At 38.4% G+C, this 22512-nt stretch overlaps 1 protein-coding gene across 50 annotated transcripts in view; it reads left to right on the top strand.

Moving 5' to 3' along the window:
• Nrxn3 (neurexin 3) overlaps nucleotides 1–22512 on the top strand; it is a 1548305-nt gene that overhangs the window by 1408161 nt on the left and 117632 nt on the right. For 33 of the 50 annotated variants that reach the window (XR_013106667.1, XR_013106666.1, XR_013106665.1 and 30 more), the window contains 2 exons: nucleotides 3281–3370; nucleotides 8806–9113. Coding sequence is in view for 47 of the 50 variants with exons in the window: in XM_076921530.1 (XP_076777645.1) it covers nucleotides 3281–3370; nucleotides 8806–9113 (398 nt within the window). In the remaining 3 variants the exon portion in view is untranslated. The remainder of the gene's footprint in view (nucleotides 1–3280; nucleotides 3371–8805; nucleotides 9114–22512) is intronic. The other 17 variants (XM_076921537.1, XM_076921535.1, XM_076921533.1 and 14 more) reach the window with 1 other exon arrangement.

Genomic DNA, 22512 nt, shown 5'->3' with positions numbered 1-22512 from the left:
ACTTGCTGTTCATAAGGCCATTCTCTCCTGAGTATAGCATTATTTTTATTGAGTAATTAATTATACTCTTTAAGTGTCCATGCTAGCTGTTCTATGAAATGTACAACTTAATGTCATTGTGTATTTAATGAGAGTGTATATGAATTTAAAGTGGTTTGTGCAGCTTTCAGAATAGTCCTCTGAATGAATTCGTATAATAAAGAATATATGCCCTTCCTTCCATCTCTAGAATGGGGCTCAGAGCAAATGAACTCATTCACTTGCACATGTTTCTAAAACAGAGATTACTAGTGTTTTAGACAAATTAAAATAAAAGCCAACAAGAACATGAAAAGAGACTAAGAACAATGTTAATGTGGTGACTTAAACCAATGTGGTTTTCCAAATGGCCTTCTGTTTCTCATGACTTTTAACAGTATGCTAGATCAGTATCCTTGGTGCCAGGTGGTATCAGTCTGGTGTCCAAGACTTAAACCATGCTTCTAAATGTCTTTAAAGCTGAGGTGGAGAAGAATGGACTGTCTATATTTTCAGAAAGGTCAGAGGTTGATTCCAGCTGTGCTTTTCTCCATTTGGTTACCCAACAGCGTCCTCTTTTTTCCCTCAACTATGTCCATAAAGTGATTTCCTACACTGCTTTGTATTTAAAAGAGGATGAATCATAGTTATTGGGCTCTTTGGGAAAGCTAGAGACCCTGCATATTTAGAAGAGGCAAATCAATATAGCCTGTAAATTAATTAACTCTGTTGTCTAGATGACCCTGGCAGTTTGGACTTTTAGTTATTTCTGTTTGCCCTGCATATTAGCAATAGTTCCCATTTTATATTTATTTTGTCCTTACTAATTCATTCCAGGGAGCAAAATGCAAATCATCACTGCCTTCAGTGATGTTGTCAACAATAACAATAAATACAGGAGCCCCAAAGCTGCAAAATTTATTGAAGGTGAATTCTGCATAATTCAATTACGATTGTGGCATCTCATTGTCCTGTAGAAGTCCACGTGTTATGTGCCACCTGCTGAGTAGAATTAACAATCAGGCATATGGATTATTTTCAGAAAAGTACTCCATTTCTATGAAAACGTTTAAGAATTGCCTACTTTATTTTTTAATAATAGAATACAAAGTACACTGATCCTCCAAGAACAAATATCACAATCACTAATTGGTGTTGTAAGGACCAGTTAAAACAGTGTCCTTCACTATGGCCGTATAGAGACAGCAAGAAATGATGCTTTTGCTAGGTTTTTCTTCTTGCTTATTGTCTCCTATCCCTCACACTGCTACACTTCGAGAAAAGCTTTATATTAGCCATGAGAGTCCAGGACTGTTTATTTTCCCTCTTATCCACATTATCCCTCAGTAAGTTTTTGTTTATTGATAGTCCTAGGCAACAATTGGTAGTCCTAGTCCCAAGGCCTAGAGCTGCTGCACAAGAAAGCCTCCAGTGGGTTATAACTGCCCTTTGATATGTTGATATGTTATAATTTATATAGGCACCTAGAGCTCTTCAGTGTGGGCTGGAAGCATATCCGTGTTGCTTCTCATGAGTCACTGTTCGTTTAAATTCCAGGGCAGGGAAAAAAAAAAATATCCCAAGGCAGTAAGGATTACTCAGATTTTCAGAATAATGTTTTCATCAGAGAAGCCTATGGGGACTTACCATCCACCAACATGGCTACCCACTTTCTAGCTTTCTTCTACCTTCTCCCACCAAGCCCAACAAGGAGATCCTAACTGTCACAGTTCTGGGCCCGTGGTAACTGCTGCATTGCAATGGCTCTGTGATTGGAATGTTATGGCTTACTTCTATTAACTTGGTCTGACGCTGTACTAGAGCCTAATATTCATTCTAGCTCCCGGACTTCTCTATAATTCAATCCTCAGCCATCTGTTTTTAAGATTTTTGGTTCCTTTTTAAAATATTAGTACTTCGGAGTGGAGTTTCCTAAGTTTTTAACTCGGGGCTCTGAATCAAACATGATAAATTAAAGTGTACTGGTTTTTAGTAAATCAATGTGAGGCTGGCTGATGAGCTAGAGCAGTTCCCAAAGCATGCCTTCATTATTTTGTTATTTGAAGCATGTTCATTAGGGGTGTAACTCTACGCCAGCACTCTCCAAGTCTTTCCTAATTAGGCAAACCACCCAAGAGTGGTGAGAACAGTTACAAAAGGAAGAGAGGGCATTCCAGCAGTTAAAACACAATGTTTGAGCCAGAAACTAATTTGATATTTCATGCTCGGGAGAAATATTCCTTACAGGCTTTGTGAATGGATGCTTGTTCTGGAAGACCCTTTCATAGAAGTGGGACTAGCAGTGGAATGAATAGTTGAGTCAGCAGGTTCTAGCAATAATAAAGCATAAATGCTCAAACTCTGTAAATGCTATATAGTGGTATAACTTCGTTTGCCTGTAGTTATGGTTTTTGTGGATCCCATCAGTTTAAAATATCCAATAACAACACAACAACAAAAATATAGAGGTCTACAGTGCCATATGTACTACTCTTCCAGTTTCATCTAGGTATTGTACTATCAGGGTTTCCTTTTGGAGTAAGAAATCTCCCTTTAGTTCAAGCTCTAGAGGTTGAAGCAGGAGAATTACTATGAGTTAAAGCTAACCTGAACTATGGTCAGAGTCTTATTTCAGACACCCAAACCAACCAACCAACCAAACAAACAAACAAAAACATATAACAAAATCCTAGTACTGTCTCTTGGCCAGTCTCCCTTGGATAGCAGGGGTTCAATCATCTTCGCTAGCACCTTTTTTCTAGAGTACAGAGCAAGGACAAGCTTGAGAGTAATGGCAAGTGTACAGCCACCCTGTGCTCCTGAACTAAATCCATCAGAAAAACAGTAGCATCTGCATGAACAAGGGTCTGATTATTCCCTTTGCATTGTAAACTTGATGTATAGGAGAAACACTGGAAAATTAGATATTGAGCCTCACTGGAACCAACTCCGTGGTAGATGAGAGAAAAGGGGATGGCAAAGGAATAAAAAGGTAAAGAGATTTCTGTAAATAGCCAGATGGCTTACTGATCTATATCCCAAATCATGTGACCAATATGTGATGGAGCACTGCACAGTTGAGATCAATCTGACCTCCAACCTGTCATTCAAGGGCAGAGTGAATTCGGCTCCACCTCTACTAATGATAAATTGATATCTATCTCTAAAACTCTTCATAAAACAAACTGAACACCTAGGATGTTTTTTTAATGACCTATTGACTTTTCAGATTGTTCTTTAAGCTGTTTTTTAAACTTTAAAGGCAACACTGATAATGAACGCCTCCAAATGGTAAAACAGAAAATCCCCTTCAAATATAACCGGCCTGTAGAGGAGTGGCTGCAGGAAAAAGGTAACGGTCGTTAAACTTTCCTTCTAAAACTCATTTGATTCTAAACCCTCATTCTTAAAGCCTGCAAATAAATGTTCCTTAAATGATAATCGCCTGCTGCATAAATGACTGTTTTAATTTTCATTATAATTTGTGTCAGCTTCCACCTGCCATATGTTGATAAATCATGCAATAATACATCGCCATTAAAACACAGTTAAAGGGACTAACATCTAGCCTGCTGTCAACATGGCAGCCACAAACAAGGAATTCCAGGAAACCTCTATTTAAAAAGAAAAGGAAAGAAAGAAATGGATTATGGCAATTTAACCACTGCATGACATTATTTGTTAATTCGTTTTAAATTACCTCTCACCAAAGCTTTCTAAAGAATTTTCAAAAAAAAATACTTGTTAAATTTATATCTTGAATCTGTTTTGGTTTTGCTGTATATAGTATGGTTAAACAAACAAACAAACATACAAAAACAAAACAAACCACATCAAACCAAACCAAAAAAAAAAAAAATCCTAGATCAACTCTTGTAACTTAAAGTGCATAAAACAAATGTTATAAAAGAAGCAGTGTGTGTCATAATTTGTTTTGAAACAATGAAAAAGATGAGAAAGAACATATTTTGCCTCTAAATTCAAACTGTCAGAGGCTAAATTTCTAGGAGAACTTAATTATTTTCCAGTTGTTTCAGGAAACTAAAACTAAACAAACCTGTTTCACACCTTGCTGGTGTGATACCCTGGTGCATTCAGATGATGTTTTAGATGTTTTATGCAACAAAGTGTAAGTTATTAAGACAATGAGTTGATAAGGGGAGAGTATTATGAAAATCCAAACAGCGTGTTGGGATTTACTGACAAGAACAACCACTCTGACTCGAAGAAGGCAGCAGTTATAAACCCTGGCAAAATTTTCTGTGTGATTTCTTTTGCTTACTAGAAACACACTTGCTTTTTTATTAGGAAAATTCTCTTTCTTTAAAAAAGCTAGGGGTTCTGTTCTTTCTTGAGGCAGTATAATCTAACTCTTGTCTCAAGGCCTCAGAGAACCCCTAAATCTCTGATGCAGAGATTTGATTGAGTATGATATGAGGAGTAATTGGAGATGTTACATAATCTACAAATAAAGAAATGAAGGACACCTGTGTATGCTTCAGATGTTTAGACACGGAAGTGCTTACCGAATCTTAACTGCATGTCCTATTTTCAACATATGGGGTCTAATTAAAAATAAATTAAGAATAACTCTAAAAAGCAAATAATTTCGATTTGTAATCAATAGCTCATAAAGTCCCTTTAACGTTAAAGACAATGATTGCCTCACCTTTAAAACAAGAGAACGAGATGCATGTCTGAGTCTCATGTGCCTGAGAGAACTTTTGTGTTTCTTTCAATTTTATGTTAATAATATTTTATTTTATTCCATTGCCTTTTGAAGTCTAAGTTTAATAGCATGCCAGGCATTTTCATTTGTACAAACCATTATAAAGTGGTTAGTAAGCTTTTAGTTTTCTTCTGATACCTGCATTATCAGCTGGCTTTCATGGAGAAAGGAAGCCCGCATACTGACACGTTGAATGCTGGGAGGGCAAGGGTGGCTGAGGGGGTATGGATGGGTATATCTTGGCTTCTTTATTAGATACATATATATGTATGTATACATTATTGGACAAAACATTTGCAAACTGAGATTATCTCCTTTACCATTTTTCCCGAAATTACTCTTTATGTAATTTGCGTGAGTAGCATCTATTTTCTTTACCTCTTCCTCTATCTAGCTACCTTCATTTGCAAATAGAATGGAAAATTTGCACTGGAAGACCTTGTTTTTGAAGATGAGTATAAAGAATAAATAGATAAAAGGGAGGATAGGCATGTGCATTCAGAAATACATGGGGGTGTCTCTTTGGAGTTCTTTCTGCTACTGAGGAGGAGAGCTGAAGGAGAGCATTGCTGAGTGGGTCTGCTGTCTCTGTCTACTATTGACGGACTTTCTGACCTTAGACAACCCACTTAACCTCTCTATGTCTTAGATTTCCCATATGAGGAGAGGAGAAATAATGCTGCCTATTCCCCCAGGGTATTCTGAGATTTAATTAATTAGTCTTTGTGCAACACTGACTAGAGACGTGCACAGATTTAATTTAAGCCTATGTGAACTTGATGTTAAAAATGAGGCAATAGATAATGACTTCCAAAAAGATGTGAATCTAAAATGAAGCAAATAGTTGCATGCTACAAACCCTGTTTTGCTGTTATCATCAAATTTCATAATATTTTCAATAGAAAGATTTTCATACTCCAAAATTTCATACTCCAAAACATGTGTGTATTTCTAGTACACACTTATTCAAATGTATGCATATAATATTTTTATAAAGTTATTAAGCATTGTAAATCACAACAGTAAGAATGATATCTGACATTGATTTTGAGGCATCTTGTGCAAATAATAAAAACAGAAACTTTCTCCAGTTAGTTCTGTACATTCTTCATACAGAGAGGATACGGATACTGTTTTTCTATTGTTCGTGATCTCCTGTGCATCTAAAGAAAAAATGAGACACTGACAGGAAGACGTGGGAGGAGACAGAGTGCTCTTTTCCCTAAGTGATTTCTGGCTCTGGCCTGAACAATGTAGGCAAAGTACAGAGGACTAGAAGGCTGTAAAACCAAAAAAAAAAAAAAAAAAAAAAAAAAAGACCTAACCATACAGAGCAAACAAGCTAACAGAAACCCAAACCCTTTCTGTGGCATGATTTGAAACTGGGATAGCCCTTCTCTGTCTCACCCACCAGGGTGTTGGCACTAAAACAATGAGTGGTCCAATCACCCTGATAAAGCAATGATAACCAAAAAAATAAAGCAACACTTCAATCTAATGGCTTAAACCATGTCACGCCTTTCCTCATTCTTCGGTCATTCTTGAATAAGCAATGCCCACTTTATGGAGTGAACTATAGCAAACGGAATGAAGGCAATTCATCATTTCCAGCCAGTCTATTGCAGTTTGAATTTCAATTTTCTTGGACTGCCTTTCATTTTTAAGTATTGGCAGAATGAATCTTTCCGGGAAAGTAAGATGAGGGCCATTATAAGAGATTGTCATTATGAAGCAGTCCAAGGATATTACAACATAAAATCTTCTACATATAATCAAGGTTATTCAGCCATTTAACTAATCACCAATGCTGGCTTACATAGAAAAGAGAGAGGAAGTAAGGAGGAGAAGATGAAAGATAAAAAGAGATAATATTATAAATGGGCAACAGTTGTGCATATGAAAAAGATACCTTGCATGGGGGCTATCTAGTTTAAGATACTAACATTATTGCCAAGAAACCTGCCACTAAACAGCTTATTCTAAATCAGTATGTTAAGCTACTTTAAATGTTGATATGAAGCTAAGCAAAAATTATTCGTTACATCTATTATTCTATTTCTATTGTAGTAAGTGTATGGCTCCTAAAGAAAGGAATATGACCTCTAGTCCATTACCCTGCACCACGGTGCACTGAACATGTTGCATCTCATGTGAGGAGAACAGAGACAAAAAAATATGCAACTGTCAAATGGTACCAACTCACAGGACACTGAGATTTATTGGAAAATATTGAATGAATTGAATATATCCTTGCAAACTAGACAATTCTGTTATCATTAAAATATGAACCTTTGTATGGGTCTAAGATTCTTATGAAGTGTGTATTAGTTCCACCCTAACAAAGTTTCCCAGACTAAAAGGAGAGTACTATTATTTATAATTCATTCAAATAATGACCCTCAAGAGTTGCCCAGATAGTAAAGTTGACACTTGTCTAAAGAGTACACCCTGAACATATGCTATTTTTTTTTCTTCTTCTTCATGCCTTCCAGCAGAATACACTGAGAAGGTATATCTACACTAAGTTCCAGAAATCCAAGGCTAGTGGTACCTTGTACAAACTAGAGCTTATTGTTCTAGTGATAGAAGTTGAGAAGCCAAACACCACAACGTACCTCTGTCCGATGGGTTTTTTTTGTTGTTGTTGTTGTTTTTTGTTTTTTTGTTTTTTTTTAGAGAGAGAAAGCACATATTGTTCACCAAGCAGGCGTGAATAGCAAAAAGTAGTTGATAATTATTTACACCTAAAATAATCAAGGTGATTAGATGAAGAATTAGTGGCTCTGTTGATCACTGTCTAAAGAAAACTCCAGGACAGATGTGTTTAATTTCACAAATAGGTGCCTTTCTTTCTCTCAACTCCATATGGGAAAGCAGATGGAATTAATCTAAAGAGAAAACATAAAGAAAGGCCATAGCATGTTGCTGTCATGATAAATTACAATGAGATTTTAAATGGTGTTTTCCACCCACTGGAAAGACCTAGTTTGGCTTTAAAAAAAAATATAAGTTGAAATCATGGAGAATAAGCCTACTTAATTGAATGCTCCATTCTAAACTGTTCTGTCATGATTTTTTTCTGATCACTTTTTTTTTTGCCCACAAAGAAAACCTGAAATAAGATTAACTATTGGCATTTTACAACCTGTTACCATGTCCTACATCATTCAAGGCATTTTACATTTTGTTTTCTTTGTCAGTGCCCATCTTCCCTTTAAAATTAATTTTTATTGATTAATTTTTATTTATATAATATATTCGCACATGTATATAATATATTCTGATTATTCTCCCCTTATCCTCTTAAAACCATTTTAGGATTATCCCATCCCTCTCCCCATTCTAGTTCTAGGAATTTTATCAATGCCTAATTACCCCTTCCCCCCCCCCATCTTAGAGAATAATCTATTGACTTATCATTCTGCCTCCAAATTATCCATCCATTATGATGGTGTTAAATAGCAAATGCTGATAGAATATTACTCACTATGATGGTTTATGAAAAACTCTGTTTCTGGTGATCAGAATGTCCATTTTACAAGCTTGCAATGAATCTGAGCCTCTTAATTGCAGTTTCAGTAAATTTAATTTAATTACTGAACCTAATTTTTAAACTCAATGTTCTCAGTCACCTCATTGAGTTTTGTTTGCCTCATATCATTCTTTTCTGTTGTCATTATGATAATTTATAGCTTAAGTCAGAACACTAGGCAAATGTGGTTCACTCTTGTCATGATCTGAACTAGATGTTTCTGTCATTTCTGATTATATGTCTCAGGAGACTGAAACACTGCTCATATTTAATCCAAGCTGTCTCCTTCCTTTGAATAAGAAAAAGACTTAGTTATCCTGGTAACTTACGAGCTCTAGCTAGATAGTGGAAGAGGTAATTACCATAAAATGTTACTCACCAATTCCAGGAGTGAATTTTTCTTATATATTTTACCTATTTCAGTTGTTCAAGGAGGCCTTTTTAGGTGCTTACTCCATACAGGATAGGTAAAGGAAGGATCAGAAATGTATAGAAATAATAGTATTTCCTCCACCTAACCCACTAGGCCGGCAGCTAACCATCTTCAACACCCAGGCGCAAATAGCCATCGGAGGAAAGGACAAAGGACGTCTCTTCCAAGGTCAACTCTCTGGGCTCTATTATGATGGTTTGAAAGTACTGAACATGGCAGCTGAGAACAACCCTAATATTAAAATCAATGGAAGTGTTCGGCTAGTAGGAGAAGTCCCATCAGTCTCGGGAACGACACAGACAACCTCCATGCCACCTGAAATGTCTACCACTGTCATGGAAACCACCACCACCATGGCTACGACAACCACCCGCAAGAACCGCTCTACAGCCAGCATTCAGGTAAAACTTTCTCTTGTGATTTTGTTCTTCTTTCTTGACTTTGAAACACTGATGCTGTGACCAGTATTCTAGGTAGCTAATTACTTTGAATTACTGCCTTTGAAGAAAAGATGAAGATGTTCATGGTAATGAGAACTGAGACTACAGAAAGAGGAAGCAATGACTGAGTGAATTAGGAAAACCTTGTGCCACTCATGAGCTCATGAGATAACTCGTGTTATACTTTCCATTTGTCACTGAAATGGGAAAGCTATTATTCAAAATGAACAATGGACCATACTTTTATTACAAGATGTCCCTCTCCTCTCTTTTGCGTTACCTTTTCTTTTCAATTAACAGAAAGTAGGAAGGAGAAATGAACATTTGTTATCAAAATCAAGTCTGTACCCTGGTTCAATTCTATTCACATTTTCCAGATAGCTTTAGTAGAACATGAACTGTACATTGTTAAGGACGATGGATATCATTACATCAAGGACAATTGAAGCTAGACACTCAATCACTCCTTGTGAATAATATTCTTTTTATTTTCTCTTGATTCTGTTCTTGTGAATAATAGTCCTTGTGTTTGACATTAAGTCCTAATTAATGACTTGTCATTTTGGAGCCTTTGGTTTGTTTTTTTGGTTTTTTTGTTTTGTTGTTTTGTTTTTTACTTTATTTGACTAATACAGTGATTTTTATTAGACAACGTAAAGGTTTCATTTTAGCTAAGCAAAACGTTGTTGGTTTTTGTGGTAAGGCATTTTTTTTTTCCACTCGAAAATAATTATACACAAGCAAAAGCTTAATACTTAGCTGCCTCTCTTGGCAGTTCATAAATCTAGTTAGTAGAGGGCAGGAGGTTAATCGAGTTATTAGTCTTAAATGGTTTGGCATCAAAGAAGGCATGCCAGTGCTTGTGGGAGAAATTATCCCTACCCTAGTTAGTTGTTCGTAAAAATCAACATACCAGTCCTTATCCCTTTTGCTATTCAGTTTTCGCACATGATCCAGGAGCTCAGTAGAGTTCCCGACATCCCCTTCCCATCCATTCCAGTGGACACTAAAAACTTAGAGTGAATCATTCAAACTCACCCATGCGGTTTTGGGTTTTGTTGTTGTTGTTGTTTAATCTTTCTAAATTATGTAACTTCACTGTATGGAAACACGTTGTCTTCCTTTATTCCTTCTCTTTGAGTTTGAACAGAAATGCAGACAGCTTCTTTCATGATTCCTAAGAACAATTTGAAACCGGTGTGTTGATGACGTTACTGGCCAATTTTATATGTTTTCCAAAGGCTGCTAAGAACCTAGCTAGCAGAGCGGTCCTATAATCATGGGTGCCATTCCATGCATACCTATGTACATGCTAGAAAGAGAAAAATAGCACTTCTCAGCTGATATTACAGCAATAACTCCTGACATCTCACTCCACTCACCGAGAAGAAGATAAAAGGCAATATATATTTCTATTATGACTCTCCATAGTTCAAGCATAGATCTGTTTACTGTTCGTAAAAGGGTAGTTCTGTTTGCACAGGTCTTGGCAGACCTGGTTCATTTCTGTCAGAGTATATTCTGCTAACTCTGTGGGAAGCAGAAGAGCAAATGGTTTTTTCTCCATAGGAATGGTTGATTCTGCTGTCTGCCTTAGGACCAAATTTTCACTGACCACAAGTGGATTTAGGGCTATACAGGGATTCGGGGAATTGCCTCAATTTTTAGTAATTTTCAGTCTTTAGTTGTTCCCTCTCACAGCAAATACATAAATAGAGGTGCAGTGGGGGCAGATTGTTTGAGTTGCTAATCTCTTTCTACAACCCAAGAGATCCAGGGGCTTCTGGACAGGGATGGATTTCAGGGTGCATAAACCTTACCACTGATTTATCTCTAAACCTGAGTTGTCTCTTGGAGCAAGTAACCACCAGTGAGAGCCCTCTCCAACAGCTTTCCTCTTGTGAGCTGCTTTTCTTTCAGAGGCTGGTGAAAATTGGATTACATCGTTACATGCTTCTCCGTTTTCTTTCTGCTAGGCTATAAAGATGGGATATAAATCTGTTGACACTCCTTGTTTTTATGGGTACATAAATACATACTCTTGGAGGAAAGCCAGGAGCTTAGCAGAATTGATTAGACCCAGGCTGAAGGATACAGAAACCCCAGGATTGTGTAAAGAGAAATTTGAGGAGACATATTGTGAAAGATTTTAGGTACTTTTCTTCTTGGCAACTAGCCACAAGGAATTTGTCCCATGCTTTATGCAAACCTAAAACCTTTATAGTCAAGCCATTTCTGGCCCAAGTACCATCTACAAATGGCATCAAACCTACCCAATGAGTTAGGACAAGTCTTAGATGCTGGACATAGTGGATAGCTTCAAATACATGCAATGTATGACCCAGACAATTTTCTTGGATAAAGAAGACTCATGTAGCTTTGATCTCTGAGAGGTACTTCAAAAAAGAAAAGAAAATAGGAAAGATTAAATCTCATGCTCACCAGTCCATCATTCAGTTTTCATCTCTCTGAAATCTCGTGCAGACCGTTTTACAAGTGGAGTTCCTTTCTTTTCTTTTGCACTTTGATGATATCATTAAAGCATGGTTGTCCTAAAATGAGACACTTCTAGGAGAAAAACAATTAAGCATGTGTGACCACAAGTATAAAAATGTCACTATTCAAAAAAATTCTCCCGTTCTTTCCTAAAGCATTAGCGTGGAAAACTTCCTTTGAGGAGTTCATCTCTGATGGACCTTGCCTAGTGCTCACATCAGATCAAAAGAAAACTGCAAAGTGCTTTTAGTGCTGCTCTTAACTGTGTGTGAATGTGAACAAATCGTTTTTGAGTTGATACAGCTCTTCAATGCTCCAGTCTTTTGGAAGTAATTGGTACTTTGATCTCTGTGATATATCAGTCTGTTACTGATAGGAGTACAGGATTGCTTGTGAATGGCATGGACTATGTTAAATTACTCACAGCTATTGTGCCCAAGCAATGGATCTTGACCTTATATTAAAAAGAATGCCTCAAGATGCTCCTCTCAATTTAAGGGTGAGAAGGTGGCTAAGGTGCACATTAAGAAGCCAGGTAGACAGATAATAATCTTTAATAAAAGCCTTGTACTTAGTAGGTATTCAACAGACACTGTATTAGCCAGTAGACCAGGTAGGCTTTATTTGCTATATTGTAGCCAATTAATAACCGGAAGTAGAATGGCTGAAGTAATGTTCTACTTCTAGAATAACTGGGGTGTATAGACAGTCTTTTCCACTGGTATAACTATAGTATATAATGGACTTGAGCCAGATATCCTGGGTTTAATGTCTAGTCCATTCTCACACTAGCTAAGTGATCCTGGATAGATCACGGGACACTTAAATACCTATTGCTAAAAACACTTTCTTTTTACCTTAACTCTACAGCTAAAAAACAGCTTTGTCATTGGATATCACAGTTTACAGATTCAGACATTGATGTAAGTTTGGCGAAAGCAATTCTGCTTCCACTAATTAAACTGACAGACGTTCCCCCAGGACCAGCTATGGTCTAGTGGCTGTCTTTAGCAAAGTGGCTATTCTCTGAGCTCTCAGACCATATTGAAATGGGCATAAAGCAGAAGCCATCAGTTTCTCATAGCCTGGGCCTGACCTAGGCTTGAGTTGTCTATATTATACCCATTTGTGCTGTACATTTCCCGGCCTTTTCCAATTTCAGGGAAGACTTGACGACATTTACTATGGCTACAGAAATAAGCCTCCTGGTATGTCTGTGTATGATTTTCTAGGTTAGCTGTGGTATAAAGACACACCCTAAGTATGTGTGCAACCATTCCATTAGCTGGAGTCTTGGGCTTAATCAAAAAGAGACAGCAAACTGAACACAAGCATTATTTTTCCCATATTTTTTGAATATGAATACACTGACCAGCTGCCTCATTCTCCAGCAGGCATGCCTTCCCCGTCATGATACACTGGAACTGTGAACCAAAACTAGTCTTCTTCTCTTAATTTACCTTATCAGATATTTTATCATGTCAACAAGAAAACTACTGAATGAAATATATGATGCAGAATCAGACTGTCAGTGTTTTGTCAATTTATTATTAATATTAATTATTAATTATTATTATTATATTTGCAAGTCAAGCAATAATCTATTGAGCAAACAAGAACTGCTTCTATTGATATTAGTAGCTATAATTCTGAACAGAGGTTAGAAATTTGGGGTCAAGGAGAAATTTGGGGTCAAGATTCAGAAGGATCTAAGTAGAATTTTGACCCTAAAATTAATCCTGGAAAATTAAAAAAGTATATGACACTAGGAATAGACTCCTCTATCATCTCATTAACTACCTTGGATTTTTGTTTTATTTTATTAAACCAGCTTTAGAGTTAAGTGGACTTTAGAAAATATTCCATGTCATGAAATCAACCAATTTGTACATATTTTGGAAGGTTACAAACAAAATTAGATATCTAGATTACTTGTGTCATGGAGCCATTAACCTCAAGAAGACAAGAGGTCTCTCAGTGTGATTTATGAGAAGTGGTGGGTATTGGGAGGGTAGTGTATGGGATAACTTGGGGCATTGTCATAGATGAGATAGTCATAAAACAAGGCCTTAAAGAGTGAATACACCGGGGCAAGAAGAAAGTTCAAGTCTTGTGAGCTATGGAGTAAGTCAAAGCTGTGACTTGCAAGGTTTGTGGGTTTGAGAACTTTAGCTTGAAGCTCATCCCCTACATCTGGGAGAGTATGCAGAGTACTGGAGTAGATTAAGTTATCTGTGGGCATAATCTAAGATTACCCAGAGAAATTACCTGAAAACCTTTGAGGGTGGTGTGGATTGTGGGGTTGGTAGAGATCAAACCCAGAGCTTTGCTTGAATTAGACAAGAACTCTATTAGCAAACCACACCCCTGCCCCCACCCTTACCACCACCACCCCCCCCCCATTGCCACACAGGATCTTCACCAACTCCAGTGACTCCAGTGCACCTGGGTAGCTACAATGACACTGAGGAGACAGACCTTAAAATGGGAAATCTCACTGCTGTCTGCATTCCAGGCTCTTTCCCTCATTCTGGACTAAAGAATGAGGCTCTCACCACTCTCATTACTTTCAGTTACCTCAGCCAAAAGGTTCCCAGAAGAGAGGAATGGGCCAAGAGGAAAATAGTTGCAAAAAGAAAAAAAAAATAAATGTGAATTCTCTTATCTTTGGCCTCCAGTGTGAGTAGTAATCAGCAGAAAAGGAGCTCACTGTGTCCTGTGCAAATAGCAGTTTAGAATTGTTTATAAGCTATTAGCCAGAAACTGATCATAACCTACTGTTTGTGTCCTAGGCCTAGGTAAAGTCACCTTGACACTGGTCAGGCTGTGTGCCACCAGATAATTGACAGAAAACTCAGGATGCTCAGCCTTGGATTGGATTTATCCTAATAAACAGTGGGATGAAAGTCTATGAGATTTTGTTCTAGCTCAAGCATTATAATGGCAATGATTGAGTGGGAACTACCTCTGAAAGTTCCAGAAAGGAGCTCTAAGGTTTCAGACTTTGCAACAGTGCGTATGTGAAAATTCTTCCTTTGGGTTCCTCATGTTTAGGCGATGGCAGGTTAGGAGCACACCTCAGACTTGATACTAATAATGACAGCTTGAAAACAAAATGAGTTGCTCCTATACTTCCTCTATTCTGAGTGGAATATGTATGTTAAATAAATAATAAGTATGTTAAATAAAGTATGTTAAATAAAGCCGGTGGGATTTGCCATCGGAACTTCTGAGTTAAGGACTCACAGTTACTTAGCTATATGCCTTAAGCTAAGTCCAGTCTCTATTGGTTTCATTGTCTGCCTAAGGGAATATAAGTACACCTTCTTTTTTGCTATATTGAGAGTAATAAATATGATCATGAGAAGTCATTCATACATATTCACTGAAGAATTTCACAGTAGGATCTCACCTCCTTAATTGAACATAGCACTCCTGACTGTTTCATCAGTACAAGCACTGTTTGGCCTATACACACAAAGGTTAACATGACTGGGACCTCTTATGACCTCAACAAAGAAGACAGATGTCTACCAGAAATGTCCATATGTTTCAGTAGAGGTCAGCTTAGTCGATCGGTTAGAATATATGGAGAAACTTCAGTTTAAAGGCTGTGAAGTTGCAATTTCTATAAGTCAAATGATGAAAGATCAGGAATTTCACACTGTTCATCAGTGGGATTTTTGAGGTCCAGGATAGGTCACCAACTATTTTCCACATTCTTTGAATAATCTGTGGGTTCTCAGCTTGGGATGTAAATCTTATGTACCAGGTCTGGAGTGCCTTGTGATTATAGTATGTATCAAGAATGGTTAGACTTTCCTGGAGAGTTATCCCCTTCTGTTCTCTCTCTCTTTTCCCTACCGCCATGGGCTTGATAGAAATGAGATAAGGAATCCACAATTTCTGATCCCTTCTTTTTATCACTAGACAACAAACCCCCCCTGGTAAAGTTTATTTTTAGGATCAGGGCTCAGCTAATATTGATTAACAGCCTTACATAATGTGTGGCTCCAGGCTTCTTGCTTTCCTGCCAAGCCTCATAGCTAGGGAAGGCACTGAATATTTGTCAGTCTAATTAGACTTTAGCTGCCAGCCAGGAAATATCTCTTGTGTTCTGCTTGCCCTCACATAGATACTCTCCTTTCCCTTTTGGAGAATAATGTGGAGGGGAAAAAAATTGAACTCCAATTTATTTGTTTCCTGGTAAGATCCTCCAGTGATGGCTTCTTTCTGGAAAGTTCAGATGAAAAAGAAAGTGAGGAACACAGAGAGAAGGACAGAGAGAGATAAAGAGAGACAGGGAGGGAGAGGGAGGGAGACAGAAAGAGTTGAAGGGGAAAAATACTATGGGTAGGCTTCACCTTCAGGACTTATACGTTGCCAGTGCACATGGCTGAGGGAAGACAACAGAGCATGGTTTCTTTTTATCCCTCCTTTAACTTTCAAGGTCTGGGACAGCCACAACCCAGAGAGATGTCTAGTTTCTTAAGGGGTCTTCTGAGGAAGTTCTGACAGCATATAGGCTAGAAACTTAAATATTCTCATGAAAGTGATAGAGATGTCTGTCTAATTGGATTATAGGATTGGTGGGATGGATTTCCCACCAAAACTACTGATCAAGTGCTAGCTCTTGTTGCAAAGTACCTGAACATCTAGAAGAGGGTATTGGTTCGGCTCTCAGATCCCCACATGTGGCCATTGACACGTGGTTTTAAGGATCATGGTGATTTTTGCAGTCACCTAACTGGCTACTCAGCCAGGACCAAAGCCAGAGTCCTTACCCTGTTACCTGTGGTTGCTACCCTTGCTGTCACTCTAGCCATACCTCCTATCACAATGCTCTAGCTAGATTTAGCCTTTTCTACCTGGAATAGTATTAAACATATACTAATAATGAGTAATAACCAGCATTGTTGGAAATAAAAAACAGGCAACAATCTGTCATGCCTTCTAGAGAAGCACGCATATCTTTTAAGAGTTATAGGCTGAGGCTTTCAAACCTAGCTGCTGCTTCCCAAAGGCCTATTGCTTGTTGAGGCTTATCTGTGGAAGTGGTTGGCGCTATTTTCCATGACTTCTTGCCTTAAGAATAAGGTGTCCTATGTGTAGGGTCTTACTGCTACTAATAGAGTGTTTTTGTAGCATGTGCTGAAGCTAACCAGACATTGGTGGTCTAGAGCTACAATCCAGCACTTGGGAAGTAGAAGCATGAAAATCAGAAGTTCAAGGTCATACATTATATAGTGAGTTTGAGGCTAGCCTGGGCTACATGACACCCTGTCTTTAAAGGGCATAGATGGTAGAGTAAATAATGAATCCAAATCAGGCTTGACAATGTATACCTATAATCCTTGTACTCAAGAAGCAGAGACAAGAGGCAACTGTGCGGCTAATAGCATCCATTTAGCGAGTTACAGGCCACCAGGGCTATAGAGTAAGACCCTTCCTCAAAGCAAAACAAATAAAACAACAACAGCAGCCTATCCCAAACACTAGAATCCTGGAGACATCAATTGTCTCTGCCTGATAAGGCTGCTCCTATTGGCTTCTCTATCAAGGAACACTTTTGGTAAGAAATAGCAAGAACTAATTTTATCCTGTAGAGTCTTCACAACACCTGAGTGCATCATCACCCACTCCAGTCATTTTAGGGAATTATATAACATTTCACAAATCAGATGACTTCAGTTGAGAAAGATGAACAGCATGCCTTTGATTTAATAATACAATAATTTTTCATAATTCATCCCTTTTTCTTAGTTTGTCCAAATGCATCAAGCAATGGCCACTTCTGTGTAAAAGATACACTGCCTAATAAATGTTTCTTCAATATTCTAATTTAAATGGAATTCCAGAGATTGGTTTTGGTTCTTTATCTCTGACAATATATGCCTTACTTCCTGTTTCCATCTTCAAGCACAGTTGTAGGCAGATCTCAACATCAGTAGCTCCATTCTGTCTGTGACAAGACAGTGGGAGGGTGGGATGCTCTTCATAACTTCCTGGTGCCTGTCTGAATGACTGGAGAAAGGAGAAACACTAGGTGTTGTTATGACAGGCCTTGCCTTTTGAAACCTTCTAATTAAAGCCTTCGTTTCTAGAGAGTTGCTACTATTAGCTAAATGGGGAAATAAGTTTCCCTTTGATTTTTCTCATCATCATCCTGGGATGAAAATGTTGCAGAATTATATACACCCTGTTTGCAGGGGCTAGCAGTCACAGAGAGAATTGCTTGATGGAAATTTGATTGACTTGTATACATAATGAAACCTCTTCCTTCTATCATCCTTTCTGGATGATAGTCATTTTTCTCTCTCCCCCACCCCTTTCTCCCTCACTCCCCCCTCCTCCTCTTTTTCCTCTTCATCTCATCCTTCCTCCACACTCTCTCTGTGTATGAAAGAGATAGAGAAACAAAGAGATAAATACATAGAGACACAAAGAGAACAAGGACTAACAAGACAGAGAAAAAGACAAAGAAAAAGAGAAGAGAGATATTTGTGTACACTTGCATTTATTATGGAAAATAATGCTTATTAAGTTATGCTTATTGAGTTTAACATCACATAACACGCTTGGTGATCCTCCTGAAGAACAGACTCTCGTTTAGGATGGAGAATTGCCAGAGATTCTGCACAACCTCTCAGGGGATTTACTCTATGCTGCTCAGTTTATGGGGCAAGAGCTTATAGATATTCCCAGTGCTATCATGAGTAGCCACGGCATCTGTTTACCCTCCCTATCAGAATCTTTAAAAGTGTAGTTCAGGGCTCTTAAAGATGAAAAGTTGAACTCATCCCAAGTATTAGATAAGTGAACAAATAGATATCCAAAGAAGGATTAACAAAGAAAAAAATTTCCCATTAGACAATGCTCTCTTGGTTCTTGATGCCTCCTCTTCTGGTCCCTCACTCTGCTGCATACCCCTAAGACAGATGAAAAACATAAGAAAAAAATTTACCTTGTCACAATATTTATTCCCCTGTCAGAGAGTTGCCCTCCAATGGAATCAGAAGGACGTGAATGATTTTAATCCACAGTAACAATGGGAAGCCGGTCCTGATGGTCTTGAACAGTATAAATATATGAAATGACAGATTTTTTCTGCTCTGCCTTTCCATACCCTCTCACCAGATACTGAGAGAGACACATACTTGTGCACCCACAACTCATTCTGTAATACACAATGAAATGTCACCCAGCCTTTATCTTAGAGCCGCTGTTCCAATGATTAATGCCCCACTAGCTGGGAAACTGTGCTGCTGAAGGAAGACAAGGAGAGAGCAAGACACATGAAATATATCTCTAGGGCCATTTCTCATTATTATTATTACCATTATTAGAACCTTACTACCCTATCTATCCTGTTAGGAAATGTGTGATCTATTGGCAACGGGGAAAGGATGACATTTGCAAGTGGCTTCATGCGGGAGAAATGAACAAGGACACAGAGAATAGATAGTTTTTGCTAAACAGAACTGACCTCCATGAGGGTCTCATTGTTGCTCTTCTTTATTTGAGGGTTTGTGTGTTTTCTTTATTATCGCTTTTTATTCAGGTCTGAGATAATACATACCACGGTCTGTGTCTCTCTGTTCTGCTGCTTTTCATTTTTACCCCCATACACATTTGTGCACATGTTCTTTTGTTTTTGTCCAGCCCTTGTCTTCAAGAATTCATAAGGAGTAGTCTGTAAAATTGTTTTCCATTGTCGCTTATGCAAAAGATAGGATGGACTGTGTTTTTTGCCTTGAACCTCCTTATTGATAAGCGTCTCCCTATCATAGCTGATTTCAAGCTTTTGAAATACTTGTGGTTTCTGTCTCTCTCTGTCTCTCTATGTGTATCCCTCTCTGTCTTTTGTCTCTTTTTCTCTGTGTCTCTGTCTCTGACTCTCTCTCTCTCTCTCTCTCTCTCTCTCTCTCTCTCTCTCTCTCTGTGTGTGTATGTATGGTGTATTTTTATGTATATTTCATATAAACTACTACCTGATACCTGTTACGTATGTCAACAAAGGATGATGGGTAAATTATTGCTATCTTTAGCATTGATGTGGACTGCATGGTGGGGCCTGGTTGGGAAGATGGGCCATAATAGGAACACTATCACAGCATGTGTATCTACTGATAAATGGCAAATTCATTAACCTAGAAAGTGCCATAATCTGATTTAGGAAATGCCATGCTTCCAATGTTGAGTTTAGGAGGACATGGGATTTGTAGCTGAGGCACCACATGGAGCTTCAGTTTTAAATGGAATTTGAATTCAGCCATTTAGTGGCATCATTAATCTAGGTCCTAGTTGGGGCAGGTACTTAGGGGAAATAAATAAATAAATAAATAAATAAATAAAAGATAAGATAATTAGTTCCACAAATATGGAGTACCTCATCAAGTATGTGAGTGTTTGGGAAACAATAAATAAAAGAAAAAATTTTACTTTTTTTCAGCCAATATTCTTTTCTTCTCCCTCCCCCCACCCCTCCTTGTTGTTGCCAGTGGTGGTGGTGGTGGTGGTGGTTGGTTGGTTGATTTGGGTTTTGGTTTTGACTTTTTCTTTTTCCAAGACAGGGTTTCTCTGTGTAGCCCTCACTGTCCTGGAACTCACTCTATAGACCAGAATAACCCCGAACTCAGAGAGCTGCCTGTTTGTGTTCCCTGATTGCTGGGATTAAAGGCATGTTCCATCACTGCCCTGCTAAAGTGTGTAGTCCAGGCTATCCTCAAAACCTCCTGCCTAAGGCTCCTTCACTTCAGCAAATCCTACTGAGATGAAGTTATTTTCACATTTCAATTTTATTTTTGTCAAAACATTATATCCACAGAGTAAATAGCACCCACCCAATCCCTGAAGTAAAATGAGATGATATCTTTTTCTTCAGTGGCTCCAAGTGTTGGCTGATTGGTCTTACCTGAGCCCATCAGCAAGACCAGCTTTAACTAAAGAGTCATTTGCCCAAGCTAAATCTCTTCCTGTGGGTGATGCATAATCAAAGTTATAGGTGGTGACATAGGAGATATAAAAACCCTCTGCCTGCTGTCTCAACTTTGGATAACCAGGGCAGGCCTACCAGCCACGGAGGGGAATTAGTCATCAGGATCTGTTGTAATCTTTTCAGCAGCCAAACATACATGAACTTCTGTCTTCTGACCTGATGCTAATGGCTCTGCATCTAAAACTTCTCATATGCAAAATCTGGACTTAGTACCTCTTTTCTGAATATCCCACTTAACACAGCACCACATAGCCTGCAGAAAACCAATCAGCAGGCCGGAGCAGAGCAGCGGCCTCCTCACCATGCCCTGAAGCCCTGCTCAGCTCTTGTAGGTTGGTGGAATTTTGCAGAGCTTCCCTTTTCATAAGGCACCGTCTTTCCATTTCTTACCTTTCAAAACTTATCAACTACTCTGCAAGAAAATGACAAGAGATTTGTCTCCTTCTCCTGCCCAACCACATCAACTTCCTCATTCTTCAATGTCCCAGTAAACCTCGATCACATTACTTGGTTAAATGAGGATTCACAGTTTACATTATCGTGACTTTGTAACATCATTTTCTGAGAACAATGTAAGAAGATCACACATGAACTGATTCATTTTACAAATATTTACACAGCGAGTGGAAGGCATCGGTTACTATTCTAGGAGCTGAGATAGCTGCCTTAAAGAAAATGGAATAAATGCCTGGCCCTGGCGAATGTTCTAATGTTATGATTATCTTTCTTTTTGTCTGAAGCTCTTTGTTAATGAGCACCTTCATTATCTCATTAGCCTCCCCCCCCCCAACCGCCTCTCCATGTCACAGTAGCACACATGTAAAAGTCTTTCCAGAGGGAATATATGGGAAGCCTAACATTCCATTGTTTCCCTGTTGATACGCTGCTGGTGTCTTATGCCCTGGACCCTGGGTTCCTGCTGTCTCGCAGCTGCTGCCAGTCCTCTCTCACTGTACATGTGGGCAAGCTCCCTAAGGCCCTCATTTTAGTTTGCTCACTCCCCTCCTCTCTCTTTCTGTGCTATTCTCCCTTCTGAAAGATTAGCACCATCCTCTGACTTCCTGAGAACAGGTGAATAAAACCAACAAGACATTTTCCATGGGAAGGGGTTCTAGCCCATCCTCATCCTTTGGGGGAAAGTTTGGTGGGGACTTACAGGGTAGAAATAATGAACTTGAAAGCACATAACCGTTGTCTTCAGGCATCTAATGATGTAATTGTTGACAACAGGTTGATGTCAAATTCTTAGAATATATTTTAATTTTCTTTGTCTCTGCAACCTCAGCTCCCAATCAGGGAACTTCAAGATCATATCTGTAACCCATATCTTGAGGACTGAGTGCAGTTGCCCAATGTGTTTGTGTAGTTTTAGGCTTTTCCCTTTCAGTTTTGTTCAGCTAATCTATTGCTAAATTCATAAAACACACACACACACCCCAAATATAACTATAAAAAGCATGAAGTTTTGAGCTTAACAATGCAATGCAATAAAGCCATAAGTTGTTTTGTGTCTGTGAGAATATATGCACATATACATAATATACCTGCATATTTATATGTTATCATGTACAACTCTGCTAAGAATTATGTGTCCTCCTCCTCTTCTTCTTTCTCCTCCTCCTCTTATCTCTTCTTCCTCTCTCTCGTTCTCTAACTTTGTACTGTGCTCATATGCACACATGAAAGCCTATATCTTCTCTGGCATGTATGTAGAGGTCAAAGGACCACTTCAGGTTTCAGCCCTTCAGGCTTTTCTATTGCCTTGTTTGAGACATAGTCCCTCTTGTTCACCTCTGTGTAGTCCAAGCAAGCTTATTCCTGCATTTACAACAGTAATCCTGTCTCTATTGCTCATCACCTAGTAAG

The sequence above is a fragment of the Arvicanthis niloticus genome, chromosome 23 (assembly GCF_011762505.2).
Source record: "Arvicanthis niloticus isolate mArvNil1 chromosome 23, mArvNil1.pat.X, whole genome shotgun sequence".
In the NCBI taxonomy this organism is placed as follows: domain Eukaryota; kingdom Metazoa; phylum Chordata; class Mammalia; order Rodentia; family Muridae; genus Arvicanthis; species Arvicanthis niloticus.
This window is presented reverse-complemented; position numbering and strand designations above follow the sequence as displayed.